Genomic DNA, 19,141 nt, shown 5'->3' on the forward strand with positions numbered 1-19,141 from the left:
GGTGTTTATGTTTCGGTATATTTTATCAGAGGAAGTAAGGGATGGAACAAAATACACATATGCTGCAGTGACCCAAAACAAAATGGATGAGGAGAGTTAAATTAAAATTATGTGTCTCAAAGCAAACAACTGCAACTGGAAAATATTTCATATTGATGAAAATGGTATATCATACATTAATTCCGACCAAATTACAGGAACTCTTCCACAACTAAAACTAACAATGAGAGGAAATGGAATATTTTATGAGTTTTCACTTCCACTTAATATACATGAAAAATTTGAGTCATATTACATTTTGTTAGTGCTTATTTCATGTATAAATAAATGCATTCAATTTTTTCATATATTAAAGTATCAGCTACTTAAAGTGCTATTTTAATATTTATGTGGGTAATTATTTGACAAGTATTTTTAATATTAAAATAAAGTATGCTGATTCATTTTAATATTGAATAATAAAATGATGACCCTATACCTTAGTAAAAAAAATATTAGAATGAACAAAATGTATATAAACATAAAAATATTATTAAAATCTAAACAATAACAGACCTGACATTTAGTAAGTGATTAGAGTCAAATCCGTTACCGTATATCATACGATACCACTCAGGTTATAAAGATATTTTCATATTAATATAATTTTTTACATTCCTTTTTTGTTTGTTTGTTTTACCTAAAAAACAGATATTTTTTTTTAAATTCAATAACTTAAATAAATATATATCATCATTAGAAAATGCTTTAGCATAAATTTCAATGTGATAAAAAAGAGCGGTTATAAATGTTGCTCATTTGAATTTAATTTGAGTATTACTGACAAATACTTAATTTTGAACTCTAGGGACATAAAGCACTTCCAAAGTAAGTTGATTTTGGAAGCTTAAAGAAAACTTAAAGGTATGAAATTTGATTAATTTTGTACAGTAACAGACTTGGCAATTTGTCTTGCAACTTAACGTTGCAATAGCATTTACATACTTGGTTATAGACTGAGTGCATAACCAATTAGTTTTTCATATATCTTAAACATGTACCATAATGCCTATTTTCATTTTAAAAGGAAATTATACACTTTGGTTAAAGAAGGGAGGAACTGAAATGTAAGCATTTAGTGAAAATTTCTTGTATAATGAGTTGAAACAAAAAATCGTAATGTTCTTAAATACTTCTATATCAATAATAATAATAAAAATTAAAAATAAATAAATAAACAAAGATTTAAATCTTAAAAATAAGCTAGAATGCATCACGTACTTTGTTGTTTGCCTAGGCAAGAGGATGAATGTAGAGATAATATTATAGATTTATATCAAAATCATTTAATTAGTGACAAATGGATATATGCTGTGATTATTGAAGAAGCAGAAATGAAGTGATATTTAAATGACAGAAAATTATTTTTTTAAATAGTAGAAGTGTAGAAAAACACATAAAATTTAGCTTTAAGAAAATTTTATGACTTGCACAAATGAACTTTAAAAAAAAAAAAAAAAAAAAAAAAAACCCAAGCTATGCAAGTATTAAATCGATACATTTTATTCATATTTTTCAAAGTCCTCTAACATGCCAATGACTTAAAGATCACTGAAACTTCAGTTTATCTTTATGGATTATGGAAGACGTATATAGCAAAATACTACTGCTGAAGACACAAATAGATAGGAATTTTTTTCAGCAGGGCAAATCAAATTTGTTGTCTCCTTCAATACATAGCAAGAATATTGTAAAATGTCAAAATGACAGAGAAAATCAAATTCAGATATTATATTAATATTTTAAAGAAATGTTTTAAGTACTCAAATTTCTTGTTTTTCTAACAGTAAAACTGTTGAGAATATTGCTGAAATCTGTTTCTTTACTCAGTTACTGCTTTCTACATGATATGGCAGGATTTTGTAAATGCAAGGTACCCATGCCATTGTTTTTAAATTTTATAGATGACATTTAAATTGCCGCTAAAATGAAAAAACTAATAGCCTTACATTGAAATATTTAGTATAAAGTACATTTTTTTGGTAGGATGATTGGTCAAAATTTGTCTATAAAATAATAAAAGATCAGATCAGAAAGTTTTGTAAAAATATGATATCAGTAAAACGAATTATTAAATTATTGAAAATAAATTTGATACTTACAGAGATACTGGGCTCCTGATCCAAGAGAGCACTGAAAGTTTCATTATCACAGTCCATAAGACATCTTTCCAAACAAATAAATGCATATTCTTTGCCTTCTTTTTCCAAACCGAACTTTTTACATACATATGCAGCAACTCTTGCATGTTTGGCAGATGGAATACTGCATAATATTTTAGCAGCTCTGAGAGGTTCATTCAAAGCAATGCAACTGGAAAATTACAATACTTAGATTAATGAATGAAACAAAGATGAGAACTTTCTGTTAATTCCACACTCCCACTGACAAGCCATACAAATATCAAAAAGACAACCTACCAGAGATGGGCAGTTCTTTTACAAGACTAGATCAGAATTGTTCACTCACTGAAATGAATCAGTTCTTTTTTATGACTCACCATACACTAACAATAACCTTCTTAAAAAACACTGGGAACGAGAAATGACTCAAGAGTGATTAGCGAGAATGGAGCAAAGAGTGGGAAAATTAAATGAGTTTAGGATTGGGATGGTCTTGAAGCAAAGAGAATTGGACGAGCTGTGGGGATTGCAAGAATTGACTCAATCAAACAATAATTATTCCTGACTTGCTTCTAATAAAAGCTGGCCACAAACATTTAAGAAAGCTACGACCCCTTTTTCGGGAATAGGAGTAATTTACTCAGTAAAGTGAATCAGTTCCAGAAAAGATCATCCAACTCTACAACTAACAAAAAATATCGTCCAAACTAATGAGTGACCAATGTATGCATGCACCACACACACATATAAGTAGATTTATGCACTTTTGAAATTCAAAAATAATTTTTCTCATTAGTAGTTTTTTTTTTTTTTTTTTTTTTTGTCACAACACACATAATGGGGATGTGAAGTTTGCCCTCTTTTATTATTACAACGCAATGTAAGTGAAGTGTATTTTCAAAACTCAGTTTAGATTTTTCTTAATCCTCTGAGCGCCATGACCAGCTTTATTGGATTATGAGATTTTTTTGGTCACTTAGTATTTTTTAACCTATAATGTAAGATATTTTGCTTACATTCTTTAATAATACAGATATCTTAGCAAACATAAATTCATGAAAATAGAGACTAAAATAAGTAATTATACAAATTTAGCTAATAAATGTATCAATATGTTGCAGTCTAATGTACACAGAAGGGAAAAGTGTTTCAAGTTTGCCATTTTGGCACACTTATTAACTAATTAGTTATCCCCCCTTTTTTTACAAGGTGTGGGCTATTAATTTCCAGGACTGCTCTAATAACACCAGAACAGATGATGTGAAAAACATAACCTTTTAATACAGTGGTGGCTAAAATTGTGGACACTTTTGGAAATTTTTATGTTTTTGAACTTTGTATACTTATAGAAAATGTTACGTGTCGCAAAATGCAAACTTGCATATATCATTTTAAAGAGAATTTATTACTGAATTCAATACAAAACACAAAATTCAATTATTTGCAATACAAAAAAGTTATACAGTCAAAAGTCGTTAATCCAGACTCGTCGGGACTTCGGTGATTCCGGATTATAGATCATCAGTTTAAATCTGGTAAGATGGCATCAGAAATTATAAAATTAAAAATATGAAACCGTAATTTATGAAATAAAGAACAATTATGATCTAAAGGTTATGAAAATTTACAAAAAAAAAAAAAAAAAAAAAACTTTAATATTTATTTGTTTATTTTATTAAACATTTCTTTCAATGTAAGTTGTTTAAGTTGCTTCGTTATATGTGATAATACTTTCTCTTTAATTCTATAAACAGACATAACTTCTTGTTCAGTTACAAAGTCCTATAATTGGTGTGTCGAGAATACCGACTAATTTGTCAGTCGAAATTTTTTCGTTTTCAATAACCTCTGCGTCACTTTCTTCACTATCGGAAGCGAATTATAATCACGAGGAATTTGATTTAAATCATATCAAAGACGGAGTATATCGAGATGAAATACTACATTTAGTAAGGAATTATAAGCCAAATAAAATAAAAACATCTGCCCTGAAGATAAGGATAGTGCTGGCAGATCAACTTCCAATTCATTGCCTGTCACAGTGTTTCCCCCCCCCCCCCGGCCGCAGAGCAGCGTGAAATTGATAAACAGATTTCGGAATGGTTAGAGAAACAAAGGATATGCCTTTATCCATTTTTTGCAGCAATTCCACTTTTTGTTTGACGGACATCGAAACGTACTTTCGCTTTGTAGATCCTTTGGGAGCTCCAGCATCGAAAATTCTATTTGACATAATCGAAAGTTTAAGCTTACTTTTATAAAATTGCTGTTACACAGTCTGCAAAAAATAACAAGCCGGATCCAATTCGAAGATTAAAGAACAACGCAATCTGCAACATTAACTGAAATACATAATTTTAGCTTAGCTTATACCGTCCATTATACATTAAACGCGTATGTGCACACACATATTACAGCTCTAAAGGTCTTATGTGCATGCGTAAACACCTATGCGCATGGGTCAACGCGACGCTTGCGCAGAAAGTTTGTGGCTTTGAGGTCCGGAATATGGGTGTCCGAATTAACGACTTTTGACTGTATGTACTTTAATATAAATAAAAAACTCAGTTATGAAGTGGTTTGTAATGTCTAGCTTTCCTGGCCAATCACTGTTCTTGATCTGAGAACCAATCAAATGTTAGTAACTGCCAGTAGAAGCTGACATCATGTTTACACTTGAAACAATTCATTACTTTGCTTTGTTCTGTAGAAGGAGGACCTGTTTCTTATACACTGCAATTACAAGTAGGAATTTTTGTAAAAATTTTTAATATTTAGTCAAGAAGCAATGACATCAAATAAAAGAGTAGATTGGACACCTAGAAAGAGATGTAATATTATTGTGTTACGAGAAAGTGGTCTTTCCTATGCTGAAATTGCAAGACAGGTGGGTGGTTCAGTGATGATATCGGAGTCCGAAAGTTTTGTTTACGATATCAGGAGACAAACTCAATAAAAAAACAAAGAAGGAAAAGGCCTAAAAAGGTGCACCACATCTATTGATGACAGAAGAATAAAAAGACTATGTCTCCAAGATAGAAAAATGTCATCAGCGGCCATCAGAAGTGATCTGAATAGTGCTGGTGTTTCTGGCACTTCAAGAACAATCAGGAGAATATTAACAGATGTTGGACTAAGAGGCAGAATTCCACGAAAAAAAGTCTTATCTTAATTTTCAGCAACGAAAACAAAGACTACAGTGGGCAAAGGAACACATTAATTGGATAGATGATCAGTGGACACAAGTTATATGGAGTGATGAAACTAAGATATCGTTATTCAGTAGAGATGGGCGAAAATATGTAAGACGTAGTATTGCATAATCGAGAAAATATTGTTAAGAATTTTATTATTACTATTTTTATTATTATTGTCTATTTTTCAAAAGTGTGTTTTTGTTTTATTATTGTGTGAAATTGTAACTATATGTCTTTTCTTGTGTGGCAACAATGCTTCTGTAATTCTTCAATTTGAACTTTTTGGATGTGTGCCAAGTTTGATGGCGTAATGCTCTGGTGAGAGCGTCGATTGATTGTGTAGATGAAACATGTTGTTTCAGAACGTTATTTCTTTAAAATATGTAAAATAAATGTTTTGTTTTCTGAACTCGGATTATGCAAACGTTATTTAGTTTCAACATAAAAGTTTGGCGTCCGTCACAGGACGTTTGTGTGATTTCGAGTAGTTTTGATTTAGGCGTTTTGTTAAAATGGAGTTGTTAAAGGCAAAACGTAAAAGTGAACGTACTTCGTTTACGTTAACTAGGAAGATTGTGGAAGAAGAATTGCCTACTTGTACGGATCCTGAGAGATTGCAAGTGTTGTTGGGGCAACTAATTGACAAATTTGAACGCCTGGACAGTACTCAAAGCAGTGTTTTAGAACAAACCAAGGAAGCTGATTTCGAAAATGAATTTAATACGGCTGAAGGATACAGAGATTCCTTTATAGCTTTAAAGGTGAAACTTCAGAATAAAATTGGACAATTGAATTCGATGAATGTTACTACAGATATTGCTTCAGTTTCGATTTCGGATCCTAAAGAAAATAAAAACAGGAAGTTCACACTTCCTAAGCTTGAGCTGAAAAAATTTTCTGGAGATGCAAGAGAATTTTTAGGCTTTTGGAGCCAATTCTCCAAAATTCATGAAGATGCGGATATTGTGCTGGAAGATAAATTTTTGTACTTAGTGCAAAGTGCAGTACCTGGCTCAAAGGCAGCTCAACTTTTGAACAGTTTTCCTGTTACCGCCACGAATTATCCTAAAGCTATCGAGCAGCTGAAAGAAAGATTTGGTAGAGAAGACCTTCTGGTGCAGATCTATGTAAGAGATTTGCTTGGGCTTGTTACAAAGAATGCTACAACAGGCAGAACGGCGTCGGACTTAGGAGTACTTTATGATAGTATAGAAAGTAAATTACGAGCGCTGGAAAGCTTAGGACGCACCAAGGAAAAGTTTGCTGATTTCTTGGGACCTTTAGTGGAGTTGTGCCTACCTGAGAATATTCTACGTGCCTGGGAGCGGAGTCGAACTTCTGAACAGGGACAGGAAAAGAGTTCTGAAAGAACGCTTGAAAAACTAATGTGTTTTTAAGGCATGAAGTAGAATCGGAAGAAATGATTAGATTAGCACAATCAGGATTTACTCATTCTGTTAAGCGTCTTAATAAAAATGTTATTTCAGGTAATTCAGATTTAGCAACAGCTGCCGCGCTGGTAAGTACAAATGAAACCAGTAAAGGTAAGCAAAATGTTTGTATATTTTGTGGTAAGCCTCATATGAGTGCTAAGTGTTTTAAAGCTGAAAATATGAGCTTAAATGAAAAGAGGCAACTTGTACAAAAGAAAGGTGTTTGTTTTTCATGTTTAAGAATTGGCCATTTAAAAAACCAATGTAAAGCCAATATTAAATGCCCCATTTGCAGTTGTGATCATATAAAATTTATGTGTCCTCAGAATGTTAGTTCTGTAAAACAAAATGACTCTAAGTTGGATGTTTCCCTTTCTAATAATAGTAAGAGCGAGAAAGTTTATTTGCAAACTTTATGTGTTCTAATTAAAGTTAAAGATCGAGAGAGAAAAATTAGAATTCTCTTGGATTCGGGATCCCAACGATCATACGTTGGGGAGAAAATTATGAAGCGAATGAAGGCTGATCCTATTCGACAGGAGAAAGTAATTCATGGTTTGTTTGGGGGGAGGGAAACTGCGCCTGTAAACCATTCTGTTTTTGCCATTGACATAAGCAGTTTAGATAACACTTTTAGGTGTTGTTTTGAAGCTTTTTCTGAAAAAAAGATATGTGGATTTGTTCCAACAATCAAGAATGCTCAGATTATAGAGGAATTGAAAAGCAGGAAAATTGAGGTCAGTGACACATTTTGCGAGGAAAGTGAAATTGATTTATTGATAGGTGCAGATGTCATTGGTAAACTGTTAACTGACGAATACCTAGAATTACCCTCTGGTTTAACTGCAGTCAAAACAAAACTGGGTTGGACGGTTATGGGTAAAGAAAATGATACTGTCAGGGATAATGCCCTAATAAGTCTTTCCTTGCATGTAAATAATGCTTCTTTGAAATCTTTATGGGAGCTTGAAGTTTTGGGTATTTCCGACCTGACGGAAAATAGTAAAACGAAAAATCTTCATTGCGACTACGAGATTGATTTTCAGAATAAATTATCTATTCGACCCGATGGTAGATATGAATTAGAATTACCCTGGAAATGCGAATCTACCAATTTATCAGATAATAAAAGCATTGCTTTGACACGTCATCAAAAAATGATAAAGAGGACAAAAGAAAATAATTCTTTGAAGGAATATCAAGAAGTGTTTAGAGAGTGGGAAAATTTAAATATTATTGAAAAAGTTCCGGAAAAGGAATTAAACAATAAATGCCACTTTTTACCACACAGACCGGTTATTAAGATGAATAGTGAAAGCACTAAGGTAAGACCCGTTTTTGATGCTTCATCTTGTGAAAAGAGAAAACCATCTTTGAATCAGTGTTTACTGAAAGGACCTAATTTAATAGAATTAGTCCCTGATATTTTAGACAGAATGAGATTTTTTCCTATTGGTCTGAGTGCAGACATAGAGAAAGCGTTCTTGCAGTTAGGAATTTCTCCGAAGGATAGAGATTACTTGCGATTTTTCTATCCAAGTGATGAGGGAGAAATAGTGTATAGGCACTGCAGAGTAGTTTTTGGGGTTTCCTGCAGCCCTTATCTTACTAGGTGCGTCTATTAAATATCTCTTGAATAATTGTCCATCTGACTTTTTAGATGTGGCTGACAAATTAAAAAATTCGTTCTATGTAGATAATTGTATTACGGGTGTTTACAATATTGAGGAACAAGAGGATTTAATTCAAAAGGCCAAAAGTCTTATGTCGAGAGGCAGATTTAATTTAAGGGGATGGGAGAGCAATGTTGCTTCCAAATATACTACAAAACATTCTGGAGACACACCTCTTTTAGGAATATTGTGGAATTTAGACAATGATACTTTAAGGTGTAATATAAATGTAAATATGATAACTTGTGATACTAAGGTAACTAAGAGACTGATTCTGTCTATTGTACAATCAATTTTTGATCCAATTGGAATACTTGCACCAATAACTTTGCTTCCAAAACTTTTGTTACAAGAAACATGGAAGTTGAAATTTTCTTGGGACGAGGTATTGCCTCATGATTTTGTAAGTAAATTTTTTGTGTGGTTATCTGATATACTTTTGTTGAAAAATGTGGCAATACCCTGATTCATTGGAACCTTTGCAACAGTTGAATTGCATGTATTTGTCGATGCCTGCAAATATGCTTATGCAGGATGTATTTTCGCGAGAAGTGTTGATTCATGCAGTGTAAAAATTACTCTCTTAAGAGCAAAATCTAGAGTAGCTCTTATTAAGAATTTGACGATTCCTAGATTAGAATTAATGTCCTGTTACATTGGATCACGATTATTATATTCTGTTTGTAAAGCTCTTAATGATTTTGATATAAATGTAACTTTGTGGTGTGATTCCACAGTCGCATTATGGTGGATCAGAAATCCTGGTAATTGGTCAAACTTTGTAAGCAATCGTGTTAAAGAAATTACTAAGTTGACAAAACCTGAATCATGGAGGCATGTGCCTGGTAATATGAACCCAGCAGATGTGTTATCTCGAGGTTGCTCTGCTAAACAAATGATTAACTCGGAGTGGTTTAAGGGACCTCTCCTGGCTAAGAGAAAGCCCTGAATTTTGGCCTACCAATATTGTTTGTCAGCCGAGCGAAGCTGACTTGGAAAAGAGGAAGGTAAAACTTATTAATGTTAACTTTTCAGAGGATACCACTCCTTGGTATGCAGAAAGAGTTTCTGATTATGAAAAAATGATTCGTGTAACCGGTTGGGTGTTCCGTTTTATTTCTAACTGTAGGAAGAAGTCAAATTTGTGTAAAGAATCTAAACTAACTGTTGCTGAAATCATAAATTCCGAAAAAGTTTTGATTCGGTTGGTTCAAAGCTCAAATTTCCCTGACATTGGAGCTCTTAATCCACTTGATGTATTCATTGATAATGAAAATATTATAAGAGTTAAAACTAGAATATTGGAACGCAAAGACAATTCTGAATTTTTAACAACAATTTTGTTACCAAGTAAATGTATCTTTACTACATTGTTAATTGAGTCAGTTCATAAGAAACATTGTCATGCTGGAACTCAAATGCTTCAATCTATTTTAAGAGAAAGATTCTGGATACTAAAACAACGTAAAACTGTGCGTAATGTGTTAAAAGGGTGTGTAATATGTCAACGATATAAAGCGAAACCGATGTCTTGCGAAGTGACTCCTCTTCCTGAAGATCGCGTAGGAGATTATAGGGCTTTTGAAATTTTGGGAGTAGATTTAGCTGGCCCATTGTTTTTGAAAGACGGTAAGAAGGTATGGATGGCACTCTTCACATGCGCTGTGTACAGGGCAATCCATCTAGAACTAGTGACTTCGTTATCAACAGAATCTTTTCTTTTGGCTTTAAGACGTTTTATAGCCAGACGTAGCAGACCACGAACCATTTATTCTGACAATGGGACTAACTTCCGAGGAACGTATAACAAAATGTCTAACTTAACTGGGACATAATAGAGAATGAGGCAAAAATAACGAGAATAGTATGGAAATTCAATCCACCAACAGCCTCCTGGTGGGGAGGTTGGTGGGAACGGCTAGTTCGCATGGTTAAAGAACTTTTAAGACGTTCTTTGGGAAAATCGGTTTTATCTTATGAAGAGCTGGAAACCTTAATTTGCGATTGTGAGTCGGTAATTAATTCTCGACCTTTAACATATATTTCGGAGAACTCTGAAGATGCTATCCCTTTAACTCCGTCAATGTTTTTAATTGAAAATTGTACTTCGAATGTAGCAGATATAGATAAAATTGACTCTCAGCATTTTTTGAGAAGAATTAAATACCGCAAGAAACTTCTTAAAGATTTAAGGAACCGTTTCCGAAAAGAATATTTGGGGCAATTAGTAATGAAACAACCACAAAATAAAGTAACCCGGTTGCCTAAAATTGGGAAGATAGTCTTAATAGGCGATGATTTCAAAAAACGCTTGTATTGGCCTTTGGGTAAAATTATAGAGAAAATTCCTGGTCGGGATGGCAAAGTTCGAACAGTTAAACTAAAAACTCAGAATGGGATTTTCATAAGGCCCGTTCAGCGTATTTATCCACTAGAGATACAAATAGATGAAAATTATTTAGTTGAAGAGCCTAACGTTAACGACGATAAGAAAAACGATCAGACTGACGTACAGCATATAAAACAGAAATTTACGTCGTCAGGACGGCTTGTTAAGAAGCCTAATGTACTAGACCTTTTTAATAGGATAACATATGTTTTTGAGTCGTTTGCCACTGACTCAAAAAGGGGGGAGGATGTTGCATAATCGAGAAAATATTGTTAAGAATTTTATTATTACTAGATTTTATTATTCTTGTCTATTTTTCAAAAGTGTGTTTTTGTTTTATTATTGTATGAAGTTGTAACTATATCTTTTCTTGTGTGGCAACAACGCTTCTGTAATTCTTCAATTTGAACTTTTTGGATGTGTGCCAAGTTTGATGGCGTAATGCTCTGGTGAGAGCGTCGATTGATTGTGTAGATGAAACATGTTGTTTCAGAACATTATTTCTTTAAAATATGTAAAATAAATGTTTTGTTTTCTGAACTCGGATTATGCAAACGTTATTTAGTTTCAACACGTAGAATAGGAGAAGAGCTACATCCTGATTGCATTCAAGCAACTGTGAAGAACCCAGTTAGTGTTATGATTTGGTCATGCATGTCAGCAGATGGTATTGGTCGCCTTCATGTCATCGATGGGACACTGAATGCCAGAAAATACATTGACACTATTCTAGAACCAAAACTTCTACCTTTCATCAGAGATCTCTTTCCCAACAATGCTTCGTTTATTTTTCAGCAGGATTCTGCTCCTTGCCACACGGCCAAAATATCGAAAGAGTGGTTTCGTACAAAGAGCATTAAATTGTTGTCATGGCCAGGAAACAGTCCTGACCTCAATCCTGTCGAAAATTTGTGGCACCGTTTGAAAACTCTTGTCTGAATGAGGTGCCTATCAAATAAAAGGGAACTAATTGAGGCTATAATTATTTCCTGGCATCATGTAATAACAAAAGAAGAGCTTAAAACTCTTGTCAGCTCAATGAAACGTCGATGTGAAGCTGTAATAAAAAATAAAGGGTTCGCTACTAAGTACTGATAACTCACTGAAATCATCACTATCTAATGTAACTCACTGAAATCATCACTATCTAATGTATATCGATAACTATTATCTTTTAACTTTTTTGTATTGCAAATAATTGAATTTTGTGTTTAGTATTGAATTCAGCTATAAATTCTCTTTAAAATGATATATACAAGTTCGCATTTTGTGAAACGTAACGTTTTCTATAAGCATACAAAGTTCAAAAACATAAAAATTTCCAAAAGTGTCCACAATTTTGGCCACCGCTGTATGTTTCGAAGTAATCCTCATCTGCTGTAATACACTTTTGTGCTCGGCTGTATAAGTTGCGGAAACAACTTTTAAAGTCCTCTTTCGGAAGGCTCTTCAGTGTCGACGTCACATTCTTCTTGATGTCTTCAACATCCACAAAGACATCCTTTGATCACACTTTTGAGTTTGGGAATGTTTGATCATACGCGGACTTGGTCCCCACAGACTTCTTTTTGTTTCCCAAACTCAAAACTGTGATCAACGAACGGAACACGCTTTGTGGATGTTGAAGACATCAAGAAGAACATGACGTCGACATTGAAGAGCCTTCTGAAAGAGGACTTTAAAATTTTTTTCCACAACTTATACAACCAAGCACAGAAGTGTATTATGACCAATGGGGATTACTTCGAAACATATTAAAAGGTTAAGTTTTTCACATCATCTGTTCTGGTGTTATTAGAGCAGTCCTGAAAATTAATAGCCACACCTTGTATTTTAGTGCTATAACATTCTTAATACATTCAGTTTTTGAAACTGAATATTCAAAACGATTTATTCCAAAAAAGAACTCTTTTTTTATTTCATAATTTTCTTAATTTACTGCTCATGTTTCAATAGTGACTTAATATTTCCTCATTGATCGACACCCAAAAAAAAAAAAAAAAAAAAAAAAAATATTTAAAAAACGTTTTTATACATCAAGCTTTTATTTAAAATGGATATGATAATTAATGTACTAAAAGAAGAAAAACTATTTATTCTACAGTTTACAGAGAATAAGAGATAAAATAAATCTATTTGCAGGAATTCATCTCAAGTTTTATATTGTGACCTAAATAACAAAATCTCTTAATTGAATTGCATTATCAGATATATAAGTCATTCTCTTTTTTAATTTTTTATTAATTGCAGCACTTCCAAACATATAAACCACATCTTTTGAATTCATCATGGGCACCCCAAGCATTTATTATTTGCGATGTAAAACTGTGGATGAATTCTCTAAATAGAATTATTTAATATATTATTCCCATTCAACTATATGACAAATTATTTTTCTCCTTTAAGTGCATTCATTATCATAATGATTTTAGACCAAAACTTATTTCTTATATGCATTTTATTTGTATTACATTCACATTTCAATGGCTCTTGGGTGATCATGGTCAGCATGCGATGCCAAAATTGTACACAATCTCGAGTTTACGAAATTTTCTAATTTTTTAGGGGGGTCAAAAACAGATCAAGGAAAGTACAGCATATATGGCGAAACAACATCATAAAAAATTACAGAAAGATTTCTATAAAGAAAGAGAGAGAGTCTGTGGCTCTTTGGTGGGAATGCAGATAATCAGAAAGTATCCAAAATGTGTAAATTATTTACAAGTAATTTAACTGCATTTTTACTTTATTATTCTCCCCCTCCCTTTTTTTTGTAAACAAACAGGAAAAGAGAAAGACAAATTATTTTATTACATTACACACAAGACTGCTTGTTTAAATTTCAGCCTCGTCTGAGTAAGATCACAACAAGTAATTGAATGTCACAGTTTTGTACTCTTGCTTTCCCTACAATCAATCTCATGAAAGGACTTCCATACTAACATATTTTAAGCACCCTATTCTGCAGAAATCACACCTACAGAGCCTTGTCAGAGATTTGAATCGGGATCAAACAGCATATGCAGTCAGATCTATTAATCCCATACTGCATGAAACAGTCAAGAAATATCATAATTTAAAAACTGTAATGGTATCGATCCTAAGATCATACGATATTAGAGAATTTTTTCAAAAGTTTGCTTAACATAAATAGGTAAAATGTTCAAACAATAAACATACATAGCTATTTTCAAATCATATTTTTCCTCTGTCTGATCTGAGTTATTTAAGGAAATTTTCTTTTTGCGTTGGAAGATTATTTTATGTAGATTTCCCTCTTCAATAACACAAATAAAAAGTGAACTTTACACAATGTATATACATGTCTTTTTAAAGGTAAAGTTGATTTCATCAAAGAGCTCAGAGTATTTGAGGAATATATGCAAGCTGACTTCCAGAATGAAATTGATGCTGAAGGTTCAACTCCTGTTAAGGCTAGTCTTTTGCATGCTATCTTCCCCCCTTCATGGACACACAACATTTTTAAGTAATGAGTGCATGCTCTTGGTGGACATCCTTCCCACAAATGCCACTTTTGGCAAGTTCCAAGCCATTAGACATTAAATCTTTTATGAATTAATCTTGTCAAATTGATAGCTCAGATGTTAAATCTCAGAACATAGTTCATTGAATTATTCTGATGATATGAAACAATTTGAAACAGAAATAAAACAGGGTTCGTACACATTTCTGCACACGGAAATTAAGTACTTTTAAGGACCATTAATGAAAAAAATTAAGGACCTATGAGCAAACAGGAACTGAATAAATTCAATTGAAGATATTATCTATGCCTGAATTTCACTTTTGTAATTCTATCCTAACAATAAAATAGATCCATAAGTAGTACGCATTATTACTAAACATGAATTAATTAACATAATTTTTAATAAGTTTGAGAATAAAATAAACTATGCAATTTATCAAGTAGCATTAAATATTTTACACTTATGATAGTTGGTCATATTTGAAAGTTTATATCGATTTCCTTCTCTTTTAAGCATATTTTCTAACAATTAGAGATTTGTCTCAATATGCAAAGCAATGCTCTCACTAGTTTCTGCGTGCTTCATCTCCTAACTTGTTAACCTCTCCATAATGTACCTATGAGGGTTTAATTGACCTGGTAAAAGTTAAATAGTCCAAAACCCCCGACAGACGTGAAGCATATTATCGCTATGTCTGAAATTAACTACAATATCAGACAAAGGTTTAAATGAGCCTCTTACTTAAATAGAACTTAGAACATAAAGGCATGTTCTGATGCTAACAAAATCAATTACAGCTCACAGTGACGTAATTAAACAAGAACAGTCAAATTCAAACTAATAATGTCGACTAGTGGTCAAAGATTATATACAATTTAATTGTAATTTAATCTGGCTCAATAACAATATCATATGAGGAAATAGAAATGGGAAATTATAGTAAAAGTTGAAATCATAAACAATTGGGTAATTTACATAATAATAACTGCACATAACTTTGAAGAATAATTTCCTTTATGTACTCAGTTTCTTTCTTCAACACGTTTCCTTTTCATTTTAGAAATTTTGGATTTAATTAAGGATTTCTGTTATTCTAAAAAACACTACATGCATATAGAATATATAGAAAAAGCGGCTAATTTTATTTCCTTAGTAATATGAACATTCAGAAGCAATATGAAATATATATAGTAAAGGACGGTTACAGAGTTGATGTGGCAGAATTTCTAGAATTTAGTGACACACCGAACAACAAAATCTAGAAATGGCAAAACTTTTAGAATTTAGAGCAAGCATTAGAAGCAGAATTTAGGATCCAGAGAGACTGCATCAGGTGGGAAAATGCCTAGTGCCAACTATGTGTATGATGCATTAAGAAATATTAGATGAATCTTTTAAATTTAAGTTTTCAATTTCTTTATTAATAAACCCTTTCTATAATGCCTGACCATGTGATAAGATCAGAAGCATTTTCGATATTTTCCACGCTTCTGTCTAGTGAAAAGTAAAGAAAATAAAGAAAAGATAAACATGTTAAGATTCTAGTATCAGAAGTAATACATTCAAATATCATGTTTTCATTGTTCTTCCAGATTTTCTCCCAAAATTAAGAAATTCATTGCAAATTTTCTGTAAAATACATCCACTACGTGTTGATACCATGGAGACATTTTTCATTTTGTCACATATTTCTCGAATCTTCTAGAATCGTGGGTCTATAAATCTTGCCTTCAAAACCTTCCAAACTTTCTCAGCTGCAATGTCTAAAATCCTAAAGAAAAAATATCCCTACCATTTCTGTAACAGAAAAAAGCCAGAAATATTTTGGGAAAAAGTATAAAATTAATTTTATAGAGAAAACTGATGCACATTCTGAGACAATTACATGGGAAAAACTCTTACTATGAAAAAATTAAAAACAAGACATTTTTAATTAATTACATAGCTAATTTTGCTTTTGCTAAGAGCTGTTTAGTAAATGGTGCTTTAAAGCATTATACCTTATTTTTCAGATTTAAAATATTGTATAAGTTGCCAAAATGAAACTTTATAATATGACAGCAAAAAATAAAAATGTTTCATTTTAATGTTATTTTTTAAATATAATTTCAATATATTACCATTATTTTAATAGAATTTATCAATGTTACGATGTTTTAAAAAAATCATCAAAAAGTTCTCAGATTTAGGAATTAAAAAGTTTCTATACAAACTAATCTTAAAATCGCCAAAATGTTGAAAAGTCGCCAAATTTAGAACTGTTTAATAAAAGAATTCACATTCCCAAAAGCAGTTGTTTAAGAGCTTTTTACTAGAAAAAATTAATTTCGAAATGCTTATGTTTCACTTCTTGCTTAGAAACTCGAGTATCCCATCATTTATATTAGAAATAGAAACAAATTATAACTCATGAACTCATTCAAAAGATTACCATATATACAGCAGTGAACTGCCAAAAATATTCCTCAAAATGCTAATTCACACTCAAAATGGCAATCGTAAAAACAGACAGAAATTTCAGATGATTAAAATTAAGGACCTTCTGTTGATTTTGGCCAAAATTAATAACTTTTAAGGACCAAAAATCGATTCCAAAAAATCTAAGGACTTAAGGACTCTTAAGGATTGTATGAACCCTGTAAAATTTAATGGTAAAAGGTATTAAAGTTAGATTATTATTTAAAATAGAGCCAAAAATCAGACGAAAATTTTAATACTGCAAAATGAAGATTACTTAGCATTTATATATATATATATATAAAAGAGATTTAAGAGTAAGTTATCTCTTTATGAAGTCTTTATTATTTATGAATCTTTATAAAAGAATTATAAATGAGCACTTAGTTGAAGGTATTATAGAGGAAATAAATCCTGAAACAGAAGCATTTCAAACCAACACACATTAAATGTCTCCTCATCCTGTAATTAAGAAAGATAGTGAAACTACAAAATTAAGACTAGTTAATGATGCTTTGCCCAAAGAACTAAACGTCTTTGAATAATAATCTATTCAAAGGGACCAAATTCATTTTCTAACATTTCTACACCAATTCTAAATTTCGAATAAATAAAATTGCATTCATGGTTGATATTGAAAAGGGCTTTCTTAAAAATTTCTGTAATGAAAGACGATCAGCGTTATCAGAGATTTCTATGGTTTGATGAGTTGGCATCTGGGAAAATGAAAGCGACCTCTTAGTAGCGACAATAAAACACCACATAAATAAATACAAGGGCTCAAAAAAAGATGCATTTAGGATTTTCAATGAATGCTTATATGTCAATGATCAATTGATAGGCACAAATTCTGTATCTGAAGTTTGAAAGGGGTCTGCAGATGCAAAATTCATCATATCAGAGGCAGCTATAAATCTGAGAAAATGACAAACTCACACTTGCCAACCTACGACACTCAAAAATAAGTAGATTTTTTTAAGAAATCAGATTTTTCACAATGTTAAAAAGACTTTTTAAATGATAAAAATATAGTTTTTAGTAATGAATTAACTTTAAATAGTTACTAATTGGTAAATGCAAGCAACACAAAAATACCTTACACATAAAAAAACTTTTTTATTACTTGCATCGTTTAAGAAAACAAACAAACAAAAAAAAAAAAAAAAAAAAAAAAAAAAAAGAGACACTTTAATCAGTTTTCATACAAATGTTATGAACAATAGATTTTGCTTTTGTTAAGAAAGAAACTTCATAATTTTGTTCATAGCAATTGCCACGTAGGCTTGCTTTCGCTAATGAAAGTTTTTCTAATGTGTCATCACTAATATTAGATTTAAATTTAGTCCCTGTTTTCACAACAATACTGAAAATTCTCTCACATTCTGCATTACTATGGGTAACTGTCAAGATGGCCAACATAATTCTAGACAGTTCACTATATTTTAAAATTCCATCAGCACCTTTCAGTTTTCCAAATAAACTCCACTGGGTGTCAATCCTAGCTGATTTTTATAAATTAATCCAAGTTTTCTAATTGTAAACTGCAAAATTGTGACTGCGATATTATCAGTGGCAACATCAATATCATCATCTTTCATGAGTAAATGAAGTAACACAGGAAATCTGTTCAAAAAGTACCTTATATTAGAAAAAGATGCATTTGCTAGAGCAGAAACATCAGCAACTTTAGCATGCAAAATCACTTCATCGTTGACTGGAAATTTATGTAGTATGTAATCGCATACTCGACAGAAGTAACTTCTAACATGAAGATAAAACTAATTTTTGTCTTCTGAAAGTTCTTCCACTACTTTTGTAGTTGCAGCTCCATGACACGCAAAAATCTTCACCTTTTTTCTGATTATCTATTTCACCATCAAATCACATCATATATAGAATTACAAGACAAAACACAGACTGGTTTTACAAACTTTGATAAAATGTCTTTAACCCTTTGATGTGCGTGATATTATTTTTATAATTTTTTTAGCCCAAAACTCTAGAAATTGAATATTATGATCCTAGAGACAAATAATATATGAATTTAAAAAAAATCTACTCTTGCCCATTGTTTTGTGGGTGGTGGTCGCACTGTGAAACCACCGCGCGTCTAGGACTTTGAAACTTAAAAAAAAAACTTACTTTTTTCTGTGTGTGTTTGCAATAAACGACAAAATTTACAAATTTTTTTTAATGCATGTAAGAATTGCATAATATATATATATATTACATTATTTTACAAACTAAATCGTCAGAAAAAATTAAAAAATAAACATTTATGTAATTTTTCTATAGCAGTGAAAGTATAAGTACCTACATAATAAGGCCATTTGGCTACAGGG

General features: G+C 31.8%; 1 protein-coding gene across 2 annotated transcripts in view; it reads right to left on the reverse strand.

Annotated features, from left to right (window-relative positions):
* LOC118202890 (gem-associated protein 5-like) overlaps nt 1-19,141 on the reverse strand; it is a 153,800-nt gene that overhangs the window by 32,361 nt on the left and 102,298 nt on the right. For both annotated transcript variants that reach the window (XM_085821265.1, XM_085821266.1), the window contains exon 21: nt 2,142-2,352. In XM_085821265.1, the coding sequence (XP_085677391.1) occupies nt 2,142-2,352 (211 nt within the window). The remainder of the gene's footprint in view (nt 1-2,141; nt 2,353-19,141) is intronic.

This window comes from Stegodyphus dumicola, chromosome 7, assembly GCF_044657685.1.
Source record: "Stegodyphus dumicola isolate Sdum_Otavi_A_Nest chromosome 7, ASM4465768v1".
Taxonomy (NCBI): Eukaryota; Metazoa; Arthropoda; class Arachnida; order Araneae; family Eresidae; genus Stegodyphus; species Stegodyphus dumicola.